Here is a 23176-nt window from a genome sequence, read left to right as displayed (position 1 = left end):
ATTTAACAGACAAACACTCTATACAAAATACATTACCACATTACATCTACCTACATCTAGAGAGCCAGAGTTCATAACAGTTATATCAGCAATTCTGTCTAAGTCACAAGATACACTCAGGGGCTAAAAAGGTATGGCATGTTATTGCAATTGAGCAAAATTTAGCCACTTTATTGGTAATATAAGGAATCTTATCCAAGATTAATAAGGAAATATAAAATTTTGCAGTTCTACCCGGATATTTATATAAAATAGGTAGAATAAGATCATTCCAAAGATCCCACTAAAAGGAGCAGTATAGAAGAACATGACTCACCATTTCAACATCCCCGTTATTACAGGGGCATAGACAGTCTTGAAATGGTATTCCCTGAAATCTCCCCTCCAAAAACTTGGAGGGCAGAACATCGAATCTGGCCAAAGTAAAAGCTTTTCTATAATTAGGGGAAGTCAGATCGGTCAGATAAGCACTTGACTCAAAGGTCTTATTTCTTAAGGGACTGGCATAAGACAATGAGCTTACATGCTCTAGCAATACAATATCCCAGATTATCTGTTTGACAGCTGCCTTAGCATTTGGGTAGCCTAAAGCTATTAAAACATTGGGAGAAAATCCCAATAGAGATAATTCCTTACCCAAATACTTTTTCCATTTCGATTGAAAGGAGTCCAACAGTATCAAAGGAGCCAGCCCAACTGGTAAGAATGTAAGTTTCAACCAATAATTTATCATATGCAATTTGGTACGGGCTTCAATGGGAATTAGGCCAGCCTCTAGCCGCAAGGCTGTGTTGGACACACAATGAGGTATTGAAAATATAGTTCTTAGAAATTTGGTCTGAATGATTTCTAAAGGGCGGAGGTTATAATAGGCGTACAGCTGAGATCCATACAGCATTTTGGCAATAGTTTTGGCCACAAACACTTGGATCGCGGAGGGGATATGTTGCCCGCCTTTAGTATAAAAAAATCTTATCAGTGCTGCAGTGCTCCTCCGTGCATTTGTCACCACATGATTTATATGAGTGAGCCATGATCCTGACGCATGGAACATCACTCCCAGATATTTATAGCTAGCAACCTGCTCAATAGGATTTTCATTAATCATCCATTTATGTTTTATTTTCCTTCTGCCGAAGACCACCACCTTGGTCTTTGAATAATTAATTGTTAGTAGCTCCTCATTACAATATAAATGCAAAGCCCTCATTATGCGTCAACCCAATACTGGTTAGAAATAGTAAAGAGCTGAGAAAGAATATTAAATCTCGTAAAATGAGGTATGCTTTCTGCAATCTCGTTTGGGGATTTTCAGCTTTAATGAGTAGAAGAATAATGTGGCAATATCTGTTGAGAGGAGAGACTATTGTGTAGTTATAGATGCTTGCTGAATTCTGAAGCTACCCAGACCGTGTTTGATTTAAGCTAAGCCTCAGCCCCACAAATGTGTAAAATAGGATAGGGACGTACTTGCGTTTTCCTCTTTTACTACACATCAATCTCCCAGCCACAGCTAGTATTTAATAGGCCCTGATCATACACCTCTGTTTACAGGCAGATGCTATAACATATGGTAGAACCAACCTACGTGTTTTACCTGTTAGCTTACGCAAATCTAACATTTCCAGTAAGGTTTGTGTGTGGCCAAGTCACTTTCACACTCAGCACAATAGAATAGCATGGTGGTGGTCAGATATGGTCTGCACTGTTGACCATATGGGGTCTTCTATGTTGTTCATTAGGTGGGACGGTTTCTCTGCTTTTACAGGCTAGAGGCAGAGGAGGCATGACTTTGCTGACAAATTCCAGAGAGGTGTTGTTGTTCCTCTTGTAGCAGAAACCGTTGGTCTTGTGGCACCTTAAAGACTCTTGCACATTGCAACATACATTTCCATGGACTAGAGCCTATTTATAAACTTTTTTTCTCTGTACCCATCTATGTAGATATCTCCCAACTGAGGATAATATTTCATGTTTCTTATGGAGTGGGTTCTAGTCCATGACAACTTATGTCATATAATATATTTGTTAATCTTTAAGGAGCCACAAGGCTTAGTTGTTTTTATAGAGTACCATTGTTGCAGTCTACAAGATTCACTTGTGTTCTAGAGGAACTACATAGAAGCTGGTTCCCAGGGAGAGTCATTCCACTTGTGTTTTAATGTAGCTCTTGTGCCAGAGAGTAGAATATATAATCTGTTATTTGTGGCTAGGTATTCAAACTTGGAAGAAGAATACTCTATTAGTGAAAACAAGCAAGAAATATACAGAATAGGACACAATGCAAGATCTTTTCTTTTATACATAGATCATTTCATAATGTATAAGGCTTTTTATCCCTTCATTTTAATAATGGATATGTGGTATAAGACAGTGTGGACAAGAATTCATTATAATTCCATAATGATTAATTGCATTCAATAACTTAATTCTTCCTTATTTGAGGAAATCGGGTTGGAGGAAGGTAATTTACACATCACTGTTCAAATAGTTGTTTTCTTGAGGCGGTTTCATGGCATCTGGAAATACTTAAACTGTTCCTGGTATGCTTTTATTTTTCTGACAGAACACCTTGATGCCAAAAAAGCAGGTGATCTTTCCACATTATTTGATGTTGGAGGCATCTTTGGTGAGTTTGCAACTGTAGGTCTCTATTATATTACAACCTGCACATATGGAATCTACATGTTTTTAAATTGATATTCTTAAACACAGTCTCAGAGGCAGGAGCTGTAGAGAAAAACAGGGTGGGAGCTGTTTTACTCTCTACAATCAGCTGCTGATTGTAGAGAGCAAGAGTATAAAGGAGATGATGGCTTTAGTGGACTCTTGGGGCAAAAGACAGTTCCTGGAGATGTTGAAGTAGTGAAAGTAGAAGTCAAGGGGTTAGATTCTTGGAGTTTGAGTAGAGACAAAAGCATTCAATGAGTGTTAGAGACACAGCAAGGAAAAGGGTAGGGGTGGAATAAGCAAGAACACCATCTTTGTCATATTCAGTTTGAGGTATTAGCAGGCAATCCTATGGGAAATTGTGTAACTGGCCGGAAGAAATTGCAGTTGGACACATAATGGGAAAATAGATTTGAGAGCAATTGGCGTAAGTGGTAGCGGAGGTCAGCAGAACAACAAGATTATTCAAAGAAAGGGAATAGAATAGAAAGGTTAAGTATATAAGAAAAGCCCTGCTGTTTCAGATCAGAGGTCCTATCAAACCTAGCATCCTGCTTCCTACGGTGTCCACCCAGATACCTTTGAGAAGCCCACAGGCTGTTGGGGGTGGAGTACAGAGAAGACAGCAAAGACATCTATTAATAATGTATTTATTCATGGATTGAATAATAATGGTGGGAGAAGATGGAGGTTTTGTGCATTATCTATCCCAATCTGATCAATTATGGTGCAGAAATCAATGGGAATAGTACTAATGCTAAGTTTGTGCCTGGTATATATGTAGCGCACCTTAAAATGAAAAGTTATGTGCTTTATATCTAGGAAAATATGGTATCTAATGCAGTTGTAAATATGTAAAGAACTGTCTATGTCCACTTCCCCTCTTTTCTACAGGTGGAATTTTGGCAGGTATAATATCAGACCGACTGAAAAAAAGGGCTACAACTTGTGGCATGATGCTGTTCATTGCTGCACCCACAGTAAGATCTGCTGTCATTACAGTACCATTAAAATAAAATTGTCAATGGCTCTGTGTTCTGCCAGTAGGTGCTGGTTTAATATGGCAGTGCAATTTTATATTCTGATGTTGTAACTGTTTAAATTAAGCCATTTTTAATCTACAACATAACACACACACACACTAAGATAATGAAGAACCGCCCAGAGAGCTTTTTGTGAACCGCCCAGAGAGCTTCGGCTATTGGGCAGTATAGAAATGTAATAAATAAATAAAATAAGAGTGAAAGTAGCATTAACTAATATGAAAATGATTAAATCCTAGAGGTGACCTTGCTATCCATACACTGCAGCAGGTAACTCCTTCCTATCATCTATGCCTATAGATCCCAGAATGCAAATCAATGCTGATTTATTGTTTTATATTTAGCAAATACAGATAGCTAGTCTTATTATTGAAAGTGCAAAGTTACATGAAGGTTTGAGCTAACTGGTGATGTTTCTGTCCACCTTAGCTGTATGTATTCTCTGCCATCAGTAAAATGGGCTCTGAAGCCACAATAGGTGAGTTCTCAATTTTCTTTCAATTTTGTCTGTATTTAATATGGATTGATTTGAATATTGCAATGGGAATTTGGGATTGTTCTGAATGATTCCCTGGTGATTCCTTCCAACTCTGATTCCTGACTCTCTGGGCAGGTTCATATGTCACGCGGCTCTGTAGCTGATCCCAGTGAGCCACGATAAAATCACTCTCCCGGGTTCGGACAACACAACAACCCACCATGAGTATGAACAACCCTACAACAAGCCTGGGGTTTTCAATGTGGCTTGTTCACAAAAAATAAGCCACTTTCAGAGAATGCATAGTGTTCGGACGATACAATAACCCACCAGGGCTGGCTGCCCGTGGGGTGGTGTCATGTCATGTGAACCCAGTCAATCAGTGTAGATTGGAGGAAGTTCTCTTAAAACCTGTTGAAGAATGTTGTTAACCAGTATCATGGAGGCCTGAGAATGTGAGACAATTATGTTGACCCACAATTTGCTTCTCTATTTCTGCTACCTCTGCTGATTTGTCTTGAAGCCCTTTCATTTCTTACTTGCAAGCCTGAAGTAAACTAAATGTCTGTTTAAGTCAGTTCAGTTCATCCAATTTGTCAAATGAGGATAATATATATTCTTCTTTGTGGTCTCTATGCATCACACATATGGGCTCTGCGCCTACGTGAAGCCCCACTTCAGGAATTTTCTATAGCTAAGAGCCATTTTGGGCGGGAACCCCATCCCTCTCTATTGCGCATGTACAGGAGGGTTCCCACCCAGATTCCCCAGTTCTTCAACTATCATCGTGACAGCCTTGTTGGGAACTTCTCTCAAACAAAATAGCTAAGACTTACCTTTATTCTATCTTCAGTCCTTTTTTCTCCTTTTCATCGTCTTCTACTTCTTTCTTTCCTAAAAAAAAAAAAAAAAAACCCCTCATTCTCTATCTTTCCACTTATTCTGGACCGCATGGGCCCCAAGGCCCCATTCAAAAAGTGTGCCCGCTGTGGGACGAAATTGCCACCCTCGGACGGCCACATTTTCTGCGTCATTTGCCTTGGAGAAGGACATAAGGTAGTCTCTTGCCCCCATTGCCAAGCCTTTTCGAAGCAAACAAGGTGGCATCGGGCAGACAAACTGCGGGCCGAGCTGTGGGAGAGAGCACTTGAGGCGGTAGATAAACCAACCATGGCTTCTCAAAAAGAGCCATTAGTGCCTCCAGCTCCTGTCGAGCCATCAATAAGTCAGGCTGACAGACCCCGCCAGGATCCCCCTGCAACACCAGGGCGATCTCTGACTGCTTCGGTAGCAAAAAAAACTATCCAAGAAAGCAAGGACCCCAAAGTCCTCAGACCTTGCGAAGCAAAAGAAGAAGGCAAAATCGTCCCATAAGCACAATCGCCCTAAAAATAAGGCTTCAACATCGACTATACTATCGCCGTCCACTCCTGCTCCACCATCGACAATACAAGCAGCTCTGACAGTCATCGCTCCTTCAACGTCGAGAATCGAACTGATACCGACTCCGTCGTTGTCGGAAGGTGAAATTAGAGATAATACATCCCTCCAGGGCAGAGATCGAGGACACTCAGCAAGGGGATCGAGCAGGTGCTCACCCCCACGGAACTTACCAGCTAATGTAGAACGCACACACGATTATCGAAGATCGCCCACGCCCTTCGAACGTAGATCGGAATATCGCCGTTTGCCTGACTCAGTTCGCTCCATCGACAGTCGATATCGGGAGATTAAATGCTACTATTATTCAAGATGACACCGCTCTCGATCTCCTGTAAGAGAATGGGGAAGACAATCAGAGTGGTCCCTTCCACCAAGGCCTACCTATTACTATAGGGATTGGCACGATGTCCACGATCAATATCAACAAGAAACCCGAGCATCACCCCCTCGACGTAGACAAATGCTATCAGCCACGATTTCAGTACCACAGGAGGTCATCGAGACACTACCAGCTCCGCTAGCCATTGCGTCAGTAGATTCTGCACCTCACCCTGCTCGACGTCAAGAAGCAACACTTCCTGATGTGCAGCAAACTGGAGAAATTCAGACTGTACAAATAGCCTCATCTCCTGACGCAGGAGACTACTGTTCAGACTCAGACTCTTGCACTTCGCCTGCCCCGTCAATACCATCACCAGACGCGATAGTGGAAGCACAGGGATCTGTCTCCCCATCCGAGGGACTGGGCCACTTCGCGGACCTCATTCAAAGAATGGCTCAAGCATTAGGCATAGAGACTTGTCAAACAATAGAAAAATTAGTTGATCCTGTCTTCAATGCTATATATTCAGAGGCAACAACACCCATCACTATTCCCTTCTTACCAACCTTAACTAGGGCGGTAAAAGAATCTTGGAAAGACCCTGCAGCACTACAACCATCGTCAAAATGACTTGACAACATGTACAGAGTTCTAGACAAAGAAGCAGAGTTCCTGTTCACACATCCCCAACCAAACTCTATAATTGTGGAGTCGGCACAAGGCCGCTCACAAAGGGTACATACAGCACCTGTCTACAAGGAAGGTCGGTGTTTGGACCTAATGGGCTGTAAGTTCTATTCAACTGCATCCCTAAGCCTTAAGGTATCAAACTACCAAGCCATAATGTCTAGATACCAATTATTTTTGTGGGACAAGATGATGTCACTATGTGACAACTTGGGAGATGATCAGAGAGAGTTGGCAAGAGTATTCCACTCTGAAGCTACTAGAATGGCGTGTCAGCAGATAGCTACAGCAAAACATCAAGCTGAATGTGGCGCAAAGACTATGGTAGGAGCAGTGGCCCTTAGAAGGCATGCCTGGCTGAGGTCGGAAGGGCTATCACCAGAAGCCAGAACTTGAATTGAGAGCCTTCCTTTTGATGGCACAGGCCTTTTTAACTCCACAACGGTCGAGGCCATGGATAATGTTCAGAAGGCCAGGGTTACAGCACGGAAGATGGGAATAGGCTCGACTCAACAACAGTTCAAGCCTAGAAAATGGTACAGACAATCGGGATTCAGCGTGACAAGATACCAACCTGACAGGCAGTTGTTTAAACAACCTTCTCTACCTCAACAAGGAAAGAAACAGTTTACGACATCGAAACCCAGGTTTCAACGTCGTAAACCGGACTACACACAAAATCGACGCCTTTGACTTCCCTATCCGCATCACCATGAGCACCCCCTTCAGCGACCGTCTCTCAATGTCGAGGGAGGCATGGAATCGAATCACTTCAGACAAATGGGTACTCTCCATCATCGAAAACGGCTACAGAATAGAATTCGATTCTTTACCACCCTCGGGAGTCCTGAGAACAACTATACCATCGACGCCACTTCAGCAGGTGGTCCGCTCACTTCTAGAGAAGGGAGCAATACGGCCAGTACCAAAAAGACAATTAATAGAGGGATTCTATTCCTGCTATTTCACCGTTCCCAAAACCGATGGGGGCATCCGTCCTATATTGGGCCTACGAGAGCTCAACACGAGAGGTTTCGTATGGTCTCCCTTCCCACGATACTACCGCTACTCACGGAGAAGTCATGGTTTGCCTCCGTCGATCTCAAAGACGCTTATTTCCATGTAGCCATTCACCACGACAGCCAGCGATACCTACGCTTCGCCATCAGCCAGCGCACCTTTCAATTCCGCGTCCTACCATTCAGACTTTCAACAGCACCCAGGGTGTTCACCAAATGTATTGCGGTGGTCTGTGCCCACTTGAGAAGTCGAGGAATACAAATTCACCCTTACATCAACGACTGGCTCCTAGTAGCAGATTCGAAGCATACCCTTCAATGGCACATACTTTACGTACAATATCTCATGGTGGAGCTAGGGCTTCTGATAAAAAAGTCAACCCTCCTTCCAACCAAAATCATAAAGTTTATAGGTGCAATTTTGGATTCATACACCACCAAAGCATTCTTGCCAGTTGACAGGGCAATCGTCATTGAAAACCTAGCAAACGACCTGGTGAAACAACAAAGAACCACGGCATACACAATACAAAGACTACTAGGGCTAATGGCATCGACCACCATGGTCGTCCTGTTTGCAAGGCTCAAGATGAGACGTTTGCAGCTCTGGTTCAACAAGGTGTTCAACCCGTTAAAGAACGCCAGACGCGTCTTTCTCGCCTTACCATCGACAGTGACCAAATCCTTGAAGTGGTGGACGAACTGACAGAATTTGATGAAGGGAATACCATTCAAACCATCGATGCCAATGAGATCAATCACGACAGATGCCTCGTGCATGGGATGGGGAGTCCATCTCGACTCCTTAAGAGTGCAAGGGCTCTGGTCAATGAGGGAGAAAAGGGCGCACATCAACTACCTCGAACTGCGGGCAGTCCAAAAAGCACTCAAAGCATTTGAAACCAAGATACACAACCACCATGTTCAAGTGACTTCAGACAAAACGACAGTCATGTTCTACATCAACAAGCAAGGGGGAACGAAATCCCTGCCCTTAACCAAACTCACCATACACATATGGGAATGGTGCATTCGACGTCGAGTGTTCCTCACTGCAGTTCATATAGCGGGACTATCCAACACACTGGCGGACACCCTCAGCAGACAGTCGTCGATAGTCCACGAATGGCGTATTCATCCTCCGGTCATCAAGGAACTATTCCACCTCTGGGGGCAACCGGACATAGATCTGTTTGCAACGGGGAACAACACAGTATGTCACCAATTCTGCAGCAGAGCAGGGTGTGGAAGGAAATCACTAGGGGATGCATTCTTCCACAAGTGGGACTATCATTTCCTATACCTATTCCCTCCATTCCCTCTGAGAATACTTGCCAAAATTATTCACGACAATGCAGATTGCATAATCTTAACCCCTTGGTGGCCCAGACAGAATTGGTTCGCAACCCTACTGAACAGGTCATAAGGTCTCTTCATACGGCTGCCAATGAGACGGACCTTCTGTTCCAGGATCAAGGTCGGATATGTCACCCAGACCGCGACACCCTACATATGACAGCATGGAGGCTGACCCCTCAGTAGGGGACAGTGATTTGGCAACCAAGATCCAAACGGTTTTGGACTCAGCCTTGAAACCGTCAACACAGAAAAATTATAACAGGAAATGGTCTACATTTACTGCCTTCGCCTCTGAGCGAAGGTTTTTACCCTCAAGCTGCCCTGTTCATCAGATCCTGTCCTTTTTATTAGTTTTAGTCGACAGAGGCCTGAAAGTTTCCTCTTTAAAGGTATATTTGGCAGCTATTTCTGCTTTTCATGACTACGTTGATGGATTTAGGGTTTTTTCCCATCCTACTGTTAAGTGTTTTTTAAAGGGTTTGTTAAACTTAAACCCACCAGTAAGGACTTTTTCGCCGTCATGGAGTTTATCAGTGGTTCTGCATGCACTTTCAATGAGACCATTCGAGCCATTGGCAACCACTGACTTATGTCTTCTTACTTTGAAGGTGGTTTTTCTGGTGGCAATTACGTCTGCAAGACGTGCCAGTGAACTATGTGCATTAAGAATAGACAAACCTTACCTGGTTTTCCACCTTGATAAGGTGGTACTTCGTCCTGATGTTCAATTTTTACCAAAAGTTGTCTCCAGTTTTCATGTTAACCAAGACATCATCCTACCAACTTTTTTTTTCCTTCCCCTTCATCTGCCTTGGAAAAGACGTTACACTTATTAGATGTCAGAAGGGCCTTGGCTTTCTATAAGGATCACACTGCTCCCTTCCGCCAGTCACAACGGCTATTTGTGTGTCATGGACAGAACAAAAAAGGCCTACCAGTGTCATCTCAGAGACTCTCTTCATGTTTGGTGCAATGTATTATCCTGGCCTACCAGTTACAGAAATTAGACCCTCCGACGTCAGTCAAGGGGCATTCTACTAGAGCTGTCTCCACATCATCTGCCTTTCATCGTGGCATCACTGTTCCAGAAATATGCAAGGCAGCAACATGGGCTCAACCAATGACGTTTGTGTCATACTACAAACTGGACGTCAGGTCAAGATCCGACTGCTCTTTTAGTAGAGCAGTGTTGTCATCTGTATTCACCTAAGGACACCAACCTTCCTCTGGTGAGTAAAGCTTGCTAATCGCCCATATGTGTGATGCACAGAGACCATGAAGAAGAAGGACAGGTTGCTTACCTGTAACTGTGGTTCTTCGAGTGGTCTTCTGTGCAGTCACACAACCCACCCACCATACTCCCCACTTGGTGTCCATCATGTATTACTAATGTTACTTTTAGTAGTTTTTTCAAGTACACCTACTGGTGTCTATATTCCTCAGACAAGGCCTTCAGGTCTCAGAAGAACTGGGGAATCTGGGCGGGAACCCTCCTGCACATGCGCAGTAGAGAGGGGAGGGGTTCCTGCCCAAAATGGCTCTTAGCTATAGAAAATTCTCGAAGCGGGACTTCATGCAGGCGCAGAGCCCATATGTGTGACTGCACAGATGACCACAAAGACGAAACACAGTTACAGGTAAGCAACCTGTCCTAATATTATATATATATATAATTTCTTCCATGCCTATGTCTTTAATATGTACCAGAAATCATCTACTGGCTTTCTATTGCTGGATGAACTTTTTTTTTTACCTTATTAGGTATTTTGGAAAACACTGTTTATAATCTAATTGCTGTTTGTTTTTAATACATACACATTGAATAATAGGTCACACACAGTGTATTGTTGGGGTCAGCATGAATTCTCAAAAACTTACATTTTCTCATCTAATTTCAAGTTATGCTGCTCATCTGTGGAGCTCTTGTAAATGGCCCTTATGCATTGATCACAACAGCTGTCTCAGCTGACTTGGTGAGTGTTTTCTATTCTATATGTACCCCTTAGTTTCCGCAATACAGTAGTCATTTTCCCTTTGAGAAGAACAAGAGCACATGAAAGGGAGGTGGACAAACTTGTAGAGAAGGATAGAATCCAGGGAAAGATGCAGCCTTCCTATCTCTACCAGCCATGATCTGTGGAGGTTGAATGCCTCCTGGAAGAGGATCTTAGCTTAACCCACAACTGGGTTTGTGAAGATGTCCCAAGTATCCTACTATCCCAATCTGGTTTGGGAACAAAGAGGGTCAGGAAAAGTTGCTGCCTTGTCCTAATGCTAATTCCTGTGTGTGGATTTAGGAAGGGTTCAGAGAAGATGAACCTCTCCTAAATCTTCCTCTTCTGAAGTCAATGTTATATAAGTACGCCAATCCACAGATCCTCGCATGCTCAGCAACTGTACATAAGATTCGTGGGACCTGTGAAAAAGGGTATTGGTGTTAATAGGTCCACAAAGTGGAGGAATATCAGAAGTGGGATCCAAGTTCAAAAAGTTGAGATAAATTGTTGTAATGTCTAGTTTAGTTCATGTACCTTAAGGCAGCCTCCCCAAACCTGGTGCTTTTTGAAAGACTTACAAGAAAAAAACATTTAATTACATTTCAATTTCAGGAAACGTCGACTTTTAAAAGGTTTTCATAAAAGGTTCAACTGGATTTTTCCCCAAAAATTCTAGTGCACACAAGTCTTTAGAATCCATTTGGATTGTAGAAACTACATTGTACTGCTGATTCATTTCAGTGAGAACATTGTAATATAGATACTGAATGGGTCTAGCTAAATCTTGTTAAGTGGGTTGTTTTTTCAACATCTTTTCAAGCAGGAGAAGAAAGATGTAGAGTATAAAGGAGAAAATCTTGTTAATTTTCCCATTCTCTGTGTTAAATGATTAAGGACTCGGTATTTTGTTGTTCAAGGGTACCCATAAAAGTCTTAAGGGAAATGCAAGAGCGCTCTCCACTGTTACAGCTATCATTGATGGCACAGGTTCCGTAGGTAAGTGATTATTCTCATACAGCTGCCTTAAAAACAAGACTAAAAGGTTCAATAGAAGGCTGTAAATTTCACAGACTTGCCTGTGCTGACATGAAAATCTAGGTCAATCATCCTCAGTTGTTTTTCATTGGGTGATAAGAGAGAATGAGAAGATGAAAGCCCACTGCAACTACTATAGCAGTAAAGTCTGGTTGTGTGAAGAAGGCCTTCATGTGTACAATCTGTGACTTGGTAATTTGCCTCACACAGCTTGGAGTCTTTGGAGAATACTTCTAGTCACCATTCTTGTATCTTTCTGACCCTCCCCATGCCTAATGATGCCTACAGTCTACATGGCAGGGATAGGTAATGGCACCAATGCACCTTCTGGACATCTTTCTTGGTGCCCTCCATGATGTTCAGTCCCTCCCACTTTTTTTTAATTAACACATTTTCTTACCAGCAATTGGGATTGTTGTGAAATAAGTTCTGTTGGTGCAGAGAACTCTTTGTTCAAATGAGTTGTTTACTGTGTTGGGGCTCAGGCCTTGGAGCCAGTCTTTTGGGCTGGTTAAAAGGTAAGTAACTTGCCTAAAAGATTCCCATGGCAGCCATTTTGTGGCCATGTGCAGGATAGTTTCCCAAATTGCTAAATGTGTCCATGGCCCAAAAGGTTGCCTACCCATGCTAGATGGGATGCTTCACAATTATGGGGGGAGGGAAAGTTTTTTCACTTAACTAGGGGGATATTCCTTGGTATAGTGGCTCCCATTCTTTATGGTGGAATCCCATTGGATTAGATGTGGGTGTAGATCAAGATCAATGTTGGCCCTCCAGATGTTTTAGCTTACAACTCCCACCAGCGCTCATCTTTGGCTAGGGCTGATGGGAGTTGTAGGATAAAACACTTGGTGGACTCAAGAATTATTAAACCCACTTTTCAAACACTGTATGGCTGGGTTCCAAACTTCAAGAGTTTCCTTCCATTATAATACTCTCTATAGTGCTTGATACTGCTGGTTGTCATCTTCCAACAGGGGACCAACCTTGCTATCGTATCCACATATGGGGTTACTTTTGAAGTGCTGCAGATGTATACTTCCCAGCCCTAATTCGCCAGTGCATTATCAATATCGCAAACCTATCAAGAGCAATATTTATGATTTTGTGATACAGTGGTGACACCCATAAAATTCCTCAAATATGTTACCTGTGTTGAATTTTCAGTAAAGTATCAAGCATTATGCATCCCATTAGATATACTAATTCTTGCATTGTATTGCTTTAATATGTGTGCACTCTATTTTAGGTGCTGCTCTGGGGCCTTTGTTAGCAGGTCTCCTCTCTCCCTCTGGTTGGAACAATGTCTTTTATATGCTGATGATAGCAGATGCCTGTGCCTTATTAGTAAGTCAAAGTATGCCATAGTACCATATTTCTATGCTCCATTGGCTCATTTGTTAAAATGTGGACTTCGGTTTAATGAGCTGTCCATGTCGGTTTGAAAGCATAAAGTTCCACGGTATGAGCACTGTTGCAGCCAAATGGAACATTTTTGAAACACACCAGGGTAATTGCACTTCATTTTCTGCACAGTGCATTTTCATTGGAGGGATTTTAACAAATATACTGCATGGTTGGGGGGGAGACATATTGTTCTAAATAGTTTCACTCTTAGTTCTCATTAAAATTCTTTGTGTATTAGCTAGCAGTAATATTCAAGAAAAGTTCAGTAAAAGAACCAAAAGATGATTTTTTTTTCTGTTCCCCAAACAGATTTCTGTGGCTAATACAAAACAGCAAGTGGGAAAGATGTGAAGTCGTAATACGTAGTTGTTGATAGTGGAGAATGATTCATATTTAGGGTCACTCTGAAAAAATATTAGGTTAATATAGTACTACTGACTTTAGTGAAAACTGTCCTGAGATGAGATCTTAAAGAAGAGTTGGAAGACTGCCAATTTGCTTTTAGTATTTTTCTTGCCCCAAAGGGCACAAGCCTAGAGTGGTGGATCAGGGGCTGCATGATGGTGGTGTTAGCATCCCTCTCACTCCTCCCCCCCTCTCTCTCTCCCTCTCCCTCTCTCTCTCACACACACACACACACACACTACATACCCACTGTCTTCACCTCTCTCAAACACATGGTCCTTTTCTGTCATCGTCCCCTACATACACACACATTCTCCCACTTCCCTCCCCCCCATCTTGGTGTGCAGGGATGGGGAGTTTAAATCTCTTGCTCCGGTGTACTGAGATGGCATCATACATCCCCCTTCCCAATCTGATTAGAAGATGCTGTGTGGGGCTAAAGGCCCCTGCATGCTTGGCTCCCCATCCCAATTACAGTATGTTCCAGCCTACCAACCAAACAACTGTTTGCTGGGCTGGCCAGAGAACAATTTTGCTAGGCAGGAAGGCACACAGGTATAAGTCTCCCCATATGCTGCCCTGGCTATCATAATCACAGCTGGTTGGCAGCAATCCCCCTTCATTATTGAAAATTATTGCAGTAAATGTAGACTGATTATTCAGGAACATATGCATACTGGATTATTTTAGTGCTGAGAATGAACTATCATCACAGGGTTTAAACTAGTTGCTTGTGAAAATGTTAATAGTACACTTTCAGAGAGGTATATGATAACCTAGCCAGTTTCCCAATAGACATAGATGCCCTCTGCTGGAATATTAAGCATTCTGCAACTACATTTTTTGCTCTCTGGTATAGATTATGTATACACATGGTCTTAGATTTAATGCTGTGTGTAGTTCATTGAATCACATATTTGTGGCTAGTGGCGTAATATGTATAGGCATTAGAAATTAATTAACTAGCTATTAAAAATCCATTATGTGTACAGCAGTGCACGAAATGGACAATAATTTAAATTAGGGGATTACAAACCCTTTGTTCACCACATTTTTCATATATAAGTTTTAGACCCAGTGTGAGCCCTGGGCCCCTTAGAAAGTGGAAATCTGCCATTTAATTCCTGAAGTACACCTTACCCACATAACTAGGTACCGTCTTCCATTTCTTGTTGCAACTGCTTTGCACACGCATGCACTTTTATTAAGGTTCCAGGAACATTTACTCCCTCTGACCTGCCTTCTCTCCTTTCTAGTTTCTCATGGGCTGCCAGGTATTCAAGTACCTCATTTTACAACACTATAATGATTTAAATGAAGTGTTAATGTCAGTGGTCATTTTTGCTCTTACCTCTTGGCATATAACTTTTTTTCTTTTTAATTTGTACAGTTCTTACTCCGCCTTATACGAAAGGAACTTCAATGTAGTCTGGACCAGACACTGTAAGTTCCTGTTTACCTCCCTGTATCCTGAGACAGTTTGTGATTTTTGAAATATAATTTTCATCCAACATGGCTTTCCATACAAGGCAATGTAGCATACCCCTCTCTCTCTCTCTCTCTCTCTCTCTCTCTCTCTCTCTCTCTCTCTCCCTCTCCCCCTCCCTCCCTCTCCCTCTCCCTCTTCACTTTCTGTGTTTGGATTTCTGCATTATTTAACAGCTTCTAAGTAATTTCTCTTACAAAAATGTTTGAAATTATATTATTATTATTATTATTATTATTATTATTATTATTATTATTATTATCAAAAAGTGTGTTTGATTTTCACATAAATCAGTCCAAATGCATTTTACCTTTGTTTCTTTTGCTTTCGTCTTTGTTTACACAGTATGTGTAAACTCTGAATTTTTCGAGTAAGCTTTTGGAGTATGTGTAAGCTTTTTAGGCTGTGATATAATGGTGGTCTTCTTCCAGTTCTAAACTTCATTGTGGCATGCTTCTTTGGCTGCAGGAATTGCAGTAGCAAAAAGCTCCTTCAATTAACAATAACAACAAGAAAAAAGTAAACATTGCCATATTTGAACATAAGAAAAATTCCAAATCCATATTAGTGCAATATCTTTATTAGGTGAATCTAAAGATCCCCCAAAATGTGCAAGCTTTATAAAACTTACACATTCTTTGCAACCATTTGGATGGCTTAATAAACATATTACACTAATATGAATTCAGGAAAAGTCCCTGCTATGCACACGCATATAGCTTCCTTGGATCACCGCTTGAAGTTCATATACAACTTGTAGACTTGTGAAATTAAAATAGAACTGGCCCATGTCCACGTCTGAGGCTGCAGCTGGTGCAAAGCACACTAGACTGATTCATGACAGCGATAGGTTATAGGGAGTGCATTAAACCAGTACTACACTGCATTGAGTTCCTGTTGCCTTTCAAGCAGAGTTCAAGATGCTGGTTATAACCAATTACACCCTTAAGCAGTTTTCACCCAAGATAAATCAGGATGTGTTCAGCTACCAGGTTCAAAGAACAATGGAAGTGACTTTCCACTTAGTACTGCTGTGAACCCAATCCAGTGTAGTAGTGTAATAACAGAATATTTTCCAGAAACTATTGTATATTACCTTTTAGTTACCCAAGCTTTTGATGGCCAGCGATGGGTTTAGAGATGTCTTAGCCATGTTAGCTATTGTTGATTATATATATTCAATGATAGCTAATCTTATAAAATTAAAAGAACTGTTTCCTGCCTTGAGCTATTCTGGGGCATCAGTCTTTAAAACTAAAAAGCAAATGAAGGTAAGAAGCTTACTACTTTGACATTAGTAACTACTATCTCTTAATATGTATCAACTCTTGTTCCTTGCTTACGGATACTTTTCATTCTTTCGTAGGTTTAAAGAACACTGAATTTCTTGCAAGGAGTAATCTTTTTAAGATAATTATTTCAAAGATTTTATGATCCAGAATGCCTAGTTCTCCCCTTGAGAAGGAGCCCCCTCTGCTAAAAGTAACGTCAGAGAAGAAGAAGAAAAGACTCCATCTTGCACATGTTTCTCTGGATCCTGGTCTTTGTGGAAATATTCTTTTGCATTTGAGTTAGATTTCCTGAAATGGTTTGCACAATTATGGGAAGGAGGCTTAGAAATGCATCTCTTTCTCTCCCCCTCTCCCACCTTTATTTTGCACATCTACCAATATCTCAGGAAGGTGAGTGCCCTCAGAGAAAGGAGCTACTAGGTATTTTATAGTAGAACTGAGCCAAAGAAAATGTGCCTTGATGTTCATTCTGTCTTAAGTAAATGTTATGCTATATGGTTGGTTTTATTGTTATTTTAATAGTATGTCCACAGACCTGAGGAGAAGGCACTAAGAAAACTAATTAACTTTGGATATTTGTTTGCAATGTGCTAAGAAGAATTAGCAAAATATTGAGCTAAGTGTCCTACATACCATGCCTGATCTTGCTAGGAATGACTGCTATTGAACATGTGCTACTTGCTCTGTTATTTCAAAAAAGCAGGTTGTCCCTAAAATCTGGCATTAATGACTAATTTATCACACCACACAATAACAAAGATAATATCCTGTATGTAATAGGTTGGAACCTGTAGTGCCGTGTACATATGGTAGTTATGCTGCAATTGTCCAGTCCCCTACTTGTGAAGTTAGTCCCATTGGTTTTCAAGCAACTGGAAAACAGCATTCTAACCTGTTATTGTCTACTTAGTAAGGCTGCAACAGCTCTAACCCGCTAAATTTCTGGTATTGATCAGGTGATGCTGATTGAAAACAAGGCTCAACAGTTAGATTATCACAGATATTTACTTGTATGGCTATTTTTAATTATTTTGAGGCTTTTATAAACTTTGGCCACCACTAAAGTTGCCTATTGAATTGTTGGTGATTCAACAGCCGGTGATTAATTTGAAGAATAAATATTAGCCCCCTGATCAACCAGTCCAGAGCGTTCATGCTAAATGGGCTAGCCTGGGCTTTCTCTTTCATTTTGTTGATGTAGAACTGCACCCAACATTAAAGTGAATGGTGAAGCTCCTGCTTTTGTGGTGCTCTGTGTTCATCAGGATCCCTCATATTTTTGGATCGTGGCAGTTTTTGCTGAAGCCTTAGTACGGATATCATACAGTTGACTGATGTTGATCCCTTGGTCCTGAATTCAGCCCTTATCACAAAGTGTCTTGTCAGGGAAACAATATTATTGCTCAAAACCTTAATAATTCAATAGCTGAACGTAGATATATTGTTGAGTATTTTCACTGATGACAACTGGGGTACTCATAGTTGAATTGGAATATCTTCCATAGGGTAAGAGCGCCCTCAGTGATCAGAAGCTCCTGAACTTGGACACTTCTGATCATCCAGTGCAGGGCGGGAGAAGCAGCAGAAGTGATCTGCTCCTCCCTGTCCTTCCACCCTGCATTTTTTGCTAGATGGGCTTTTTTCTGCCTGTGTAGCTATGGTGCTTTGGAGGGGAAGTGAAGGAGTTGGGAGAGGCCTCAGGGTATCTCACATCCTGACCTCTCCAGTATCCTCTGCCTATCAAAACACCCGTTCCCCCCCTCTCTCTATGAGGTCGCTTTTCTGACTTTGGAAGGCAGCCTCTGTGGTTCATTCCACACCATCTGTGAGGGGGAAGGGGAGGGGGGTGGATCTCCAACACCTCCTTCCGAGGTCGAAATGCTGTCTCTGATCTCGGATTGGGAATGCCCAGTATCCCTAACAGCCTTAATTTGTATTGAAATTACAATACAAGAATCTTTCCAAAAGCGGAGAAAAGCATTTATGTATTATCCTACAAAAGCAAGTGTTAACAGTTTGTCACAGTACACTTTCTTCCTAGTCATATTCTAAAATTCCATTTCAGTGCATAGCTTGCTTCCAGTCTGCAAATCCAGTAACAAAACAGTTTTTTTTAAAGGGAAGACATATATTATGAGAGGTTTTAGTAGTTTTAATATTTATACCATTGATGTATATTTATTAAAGTTCAGTAACTTACATTTTTCCTGACTGTTGGTTTCTTATTTAAAATAACTCACACTGTACTTGTAACACAAGCCAGAGCCTTACATGAGAACTCAACTCCCATTACTAGTCAGGGCAGCCAGAATTAGCACATGTTCCTACAATCTTACATGTTACATCCTCATTTCCCTTCTGCTAATGGCTAATTTTTGGTTTGAAATAGGTACTGCGGTGGTAGTGGTGTGTATGTGTGTGTTTGTAAGGACAGAACTTCTTGACATTAAAAGGTCACCATTCAGTGTTGGTTCTCATGCTGTAAATGCTAAAATCCAAACTATTCGCTCCGATCTGGCCAGCTCTGCTCCGCTCCCAGCTCCTGTGCCTCACCTGTCAGTTCCTCCTGCAACTCTCTCGGCGTTCCCCTCAGTCTCAGCTGATGAACTGTCTAAAATACTGCGCTCGTCGAAGCCTTCCACTTGTTCCCGTGATCCAATTCCCTCTCGCGTCTTTATTAATCTTATCCCCGCTATCCTCCCGTCCTTGCTTCACATCATTAATTCTTCCCTGTCCTCTGGCTCATTTCCCTCTTCTTTTAAACATGCTACTGTCTCTCCCATTCTCAAAAAACCCACTCTTGATCGACTTTCTCTGTCTAACTACCGACCTGTCTCTCTGTTGCCCCTTGTCTCAAAGATTCTGGAACGTGTGGTCTACTCTCGCTGTCTTGACTTTCTCTCTAGTAACTCTGCTCTGGATCCCTTTCAATCTGGATTCCGTCCTCTGCATTCCACTGAAACAGCCCTTACCAAGATCACCAATGATCTTCTCACTGCCAAGTCTAAGGGCCATTATTCCGTCCTTATTCTCCTTGATCTAACTGCAGCCTTTGACACGGTTGATCACGATCTTCTCTTAGATTCCCTCCATGACCTTGGACTCTGTGGCTCTGTCTATAACTGGTTCATCTCCTATCTAGAGGGTCGCTCTTTCAGCGTGTTGGCTAACGGCAGCTCGTCCTCCTCCTTTCCCCTTTCAGTAGGGGTTCCGCAAGGCTCGGTGCTTGGCCCGCTGCTGTTTTCTCTATACATGCTGCCCTTGGGTAAACTTATTCAATCTCATGGCCTCCAATATCACCTGTATGCCGATGACACACAACTATACCTCTCATCTCCGGAACTTTCTCCTGATGTTCACGATCGTATCTCGGCATGTCTTTCAGATATCTCAGCTTGGCTGCTTCATCGTCGCTTGAAGCTTAACATGGCAAAAACTGAACTGCTTGTTTTCCCTCCTAAACCTTCTCCTCACCTCTCATTCTCTCTTACTGTCAACGATGTCACGCTTACTCCGGTCAAGGAAACTCGTAGCCTTGGCTTTATATTTGATTCCTCGCTCTCCTTTATTCCTCATATCGAGGCAGTAGCTAAATCTTGTCGTTTCTTCCTGTATAATATTGCCAGGATTCGACCATTTTTGTCTGTCTCTTCTGCCAAGACTCTCGTTCACGCACTGGTTATCTCTCGGTTGGACTACTGCAACCTCCTCCTCTCTGGCCTCCCCTCGTCTCACATCAGTCCGCTGGTCTCTGTCCACCACTCTGCCGCTAAGATCATCTTCCTGGCCCGCCGCTCTGACCATGTCACTCCGCTTCTGAAATCTCTTCATTGGCTCCCAATTCATTCCAGAATCCAATATAAACTTCTCCTGTTGACCTTCAAAGCTCTTCACGGTCTAGCTCCTGCCTATCTCTCCTCTCTCATCTCACACTATTGCCCCGCTCGTGCTCTTCGCTCCTCTGATGCCATGCTTCTTGCCTGCCCAAGGGTCTCTACTTCCCTTGCTCGGCTTCGTCCATTTTCCTCTGCTGCCCCTCATGCCTGGAATGCTCTTCCAGAACACCTGAGAACTACCAACTCAATCACAGCTTTTAAAACACAGCTAAAAACTTTTCTTTTCCCTATAGCTTTTAAACTTTGAGTTTGTTCTGACTCTATACTGTTAGCTTCACCCTTCCCGGTGCCTGTTTACACTTCCCTGTGCCTGTTTGCATTCTCTTTCCCTTCTTATTGTTTACTACAACTTTATTAGATTGTAAGCCTATGCGGCAGGGTCTTGCTATTTACTGTGTTATCTGTACAGCACCATGTACATCGATGGTGCTATATAAATAATAATAATAATAATAATAATAATAATAATAATAATAATAATAATAATAATAATAAATCATCATTGCTTTTATATACCAGACTAAATTTATGCATCCATTTGCTTAGGGCCAAACTAGCTGTTATACTGGAGATACATGAACAGTTGCCTTTTCCCCCCTTTTACTTAAAAGCAGCAAACTAAGGCTGCCAATTTGAGTGGAGAAATGATGTGGGGAGGGATTGTTCAAACTCTTCTACTTCCCACTATTTGTCTCCTGGAAATCTGGCTTCCCAAGCTGCTATTTTAGTAGTAGTATTTATTCATTTGTTTATTTATTATTTATTTCTTACAATGATTTATATGCTGACGTTCAGGATACAAATCCTACCAAGGTGATTATAAGTAATATAAAAATAATAAAAATCACATTTTTTGAAATAAATCATTAGGATCCTTCCCTCAGGGCAGTTTGTGGAAGATGGCCGTGGCACAGGGTTGCGGGGGGGGGGGGGATCCTGATGGATCATGAGCAGGTGTCCTGTGTTATCCTCAGCAATCATCCTCTCTCCTTGAATCCTTCTCACAGGGCAGTTGATGGCCCTAAGCGGAGTGGGGAGATGGAAGCCCAGCTGCAGTAGGCTGAGGTCTTTTAAAGGAAATTTCTCCCTATAGGAAGAAGGATACAGGGACCCTGGATACTTTGCCCAACAGGTGGGAAAGCTGCTGGCGGCAAAGTGACTTTGAGTGTGAAAATGGCAAAAGCCTTAAAAAGCAGCCTTTCTTCCTTCCACTACAACACTGCTCCTATACTGCTTCTAAGTTCACTTTTCAGTTTAAACAAATCTATAGTTCTCCTCCCTCATATTCTATAGTAACAATATCTCTAAAGAACAATCTGATCCCTGGACATACCGGTATATATCAATCAATTTCCCCACACAAGTAGACTTTAGTTTGAATACTCTGTACTCCCTGTGATTGTTTTAGTACATTTATCCTTTTTATATAAATCTAAAGGGGTTCTTAATGGTCCTTCGGTAATTCATAAGTAGCCATACTGAGGCATACTAGTTTTATGCTTAAAACTAAGCAGATTTTTTAGTGTTAAGACCTGGTGTGTGAAAAAGTTTGCATTTGGCCTCAACTGCAGAGTCAAGGTAGCAGAAATGTAAAAGGTCTGTAAGTCATGTAGCCCACCAAATTTCTGCATAACTTAACTGTTAACTCTCCCACGAAGAATATCTCTCTATAATAAGGGTGTTTGAAATAGTGTGTGCAATGTCAATAATTGCATCATCTGCAATCTATTCAGTGAGCTCATGAGTGAATGGCTATATAAACCCAGCGGTGGAATGTTCTACATAGCTATATCTAAATCTTGTTCCTCGGACACCAGTGAAGAACTCCTGTTCTTCTTCAGCAGGGCTATTTCCTTTGTCAAACTACAAAGAACATGGCTGAAAGTTCAAAAGTATGACTCAAACTATGGTTGCAGAACAGGTGCCCTCCCTATCATACACTTTTCACATACACATAGCCAGACGTGACTGGTTTACCCTAATTCCATAGAAAGAAGGGGGTGGGATCCGGTTGTAACAACAAAAGGCATACAATGGGCTGGTTTAGCATTGCATTCAAAAATACTATTGTGTGCCTGTTCTTTCGAACACCGACAAAATTTGGGAGATGAAAGAATATACCTAATGTGTGTATGGGATCCCTCTTTAAAATGGAGGGGTGATAATTTATGGATTTAAAAAACTATTTTTAAATCAAAATCCTTGGTTAAAAAATCCCTTTAAATCCCTTTAGAAAGCTTTGGCTATGGGGTGTGGTATAGAGATGTAAATAACAATTTAAATATTCAGTCCCCTTTTCCTTTTCTGATATTTACAAGCATTTCATTGCATCTTAAACAGTTTGTCTTTTCTCCATCTTCGGTGTTGTTAACCTAGATTTTTTAAAGGTAATTTGTAATAGACTCCACAAACAACACAAGGCCTTGACGTTAATAGTTTAATCTATTCAAGTGACACAGCACCCCAGAACTGTGCCATATTTATTCCCATGGTCTCTCTGCGTAGTCTGTCTACTATTCTTCAAATGCTATTCTTCATAGGGTATGCGCTGGTTGATAAATTCCACTGCTCCCAAGCACGATAATTGGAACTTTTAAGTCAGCCCCGGGAGAAAATAGCCCATGGTACTAATCAGCT

General features: G+C 41.8%; 2 protein-coding genes across 2 annotated transcripts in view; one reads left to right on the top strand and one right to left on the bottom strand.

Annotated features, from left to right (window-relative positions):
- The window catches only part of SLC37A1 (solute carrier family 37 member 1), a 32318-nt gene extending 15559 nt beyond the window's left edge, over nt 1-16759 (top strand). The window contains exons 11-18 of the mRNA XM_063127553.1: nt 2567-2629; nt 3565-3650; nt 4143-4191; nt 10921-10994; nt 11936-12014; nt 13303-13400; nt 15256-15308; nt 16718-16759. Coding sequence (XP_062983623.1) covers nt 2567-2629; nt 3565-3650; nt 4143-4191; nt 10921-10994; nt 11936-12014; nt 13303-13400; nt 15256-15308; nt 16718-16733 — 518 coding nt within the window. The 3' untranslated portion in view covers nt 16734-16759. The remainder of the gene's footprint in view (nt 1-2566; nt 2630-3564; nt 3651-4142; nt 4192-10920; nt 10995-11935; nt 12015-13302; nt 13401-15255; nt 15309-16717) is intronic.
- The window catches only part of WDR4 (WD repeat domain 4), a 208983-nt gene that overhangs the window by 60384 nt on the left and 125423 nt on the right, over nt 1-23176 (bottom strand). The window lies entirely within an intron of this gene.

The sequence above is a fragment of the Elgaria multicarinata genome, chromosome 5, assembly GCF_023053635.1.
Source record: "Elgaria multicarinata webbii isolate HBS135686 ecotype San Diego chromosome 5, rElgMul1.1.pri, whole genome shotgun sequence".
In the NCBI taxonomy this organism is placed as follows: Eukaryota; Metazoa; Chordata; class Lepidosauria; order Squamata; family Anguidae; genus Elgaria; species Elgaria multicarinata.
This window is presented reverse-complemented; position numbering and strand designations above follow the sequence as displayed.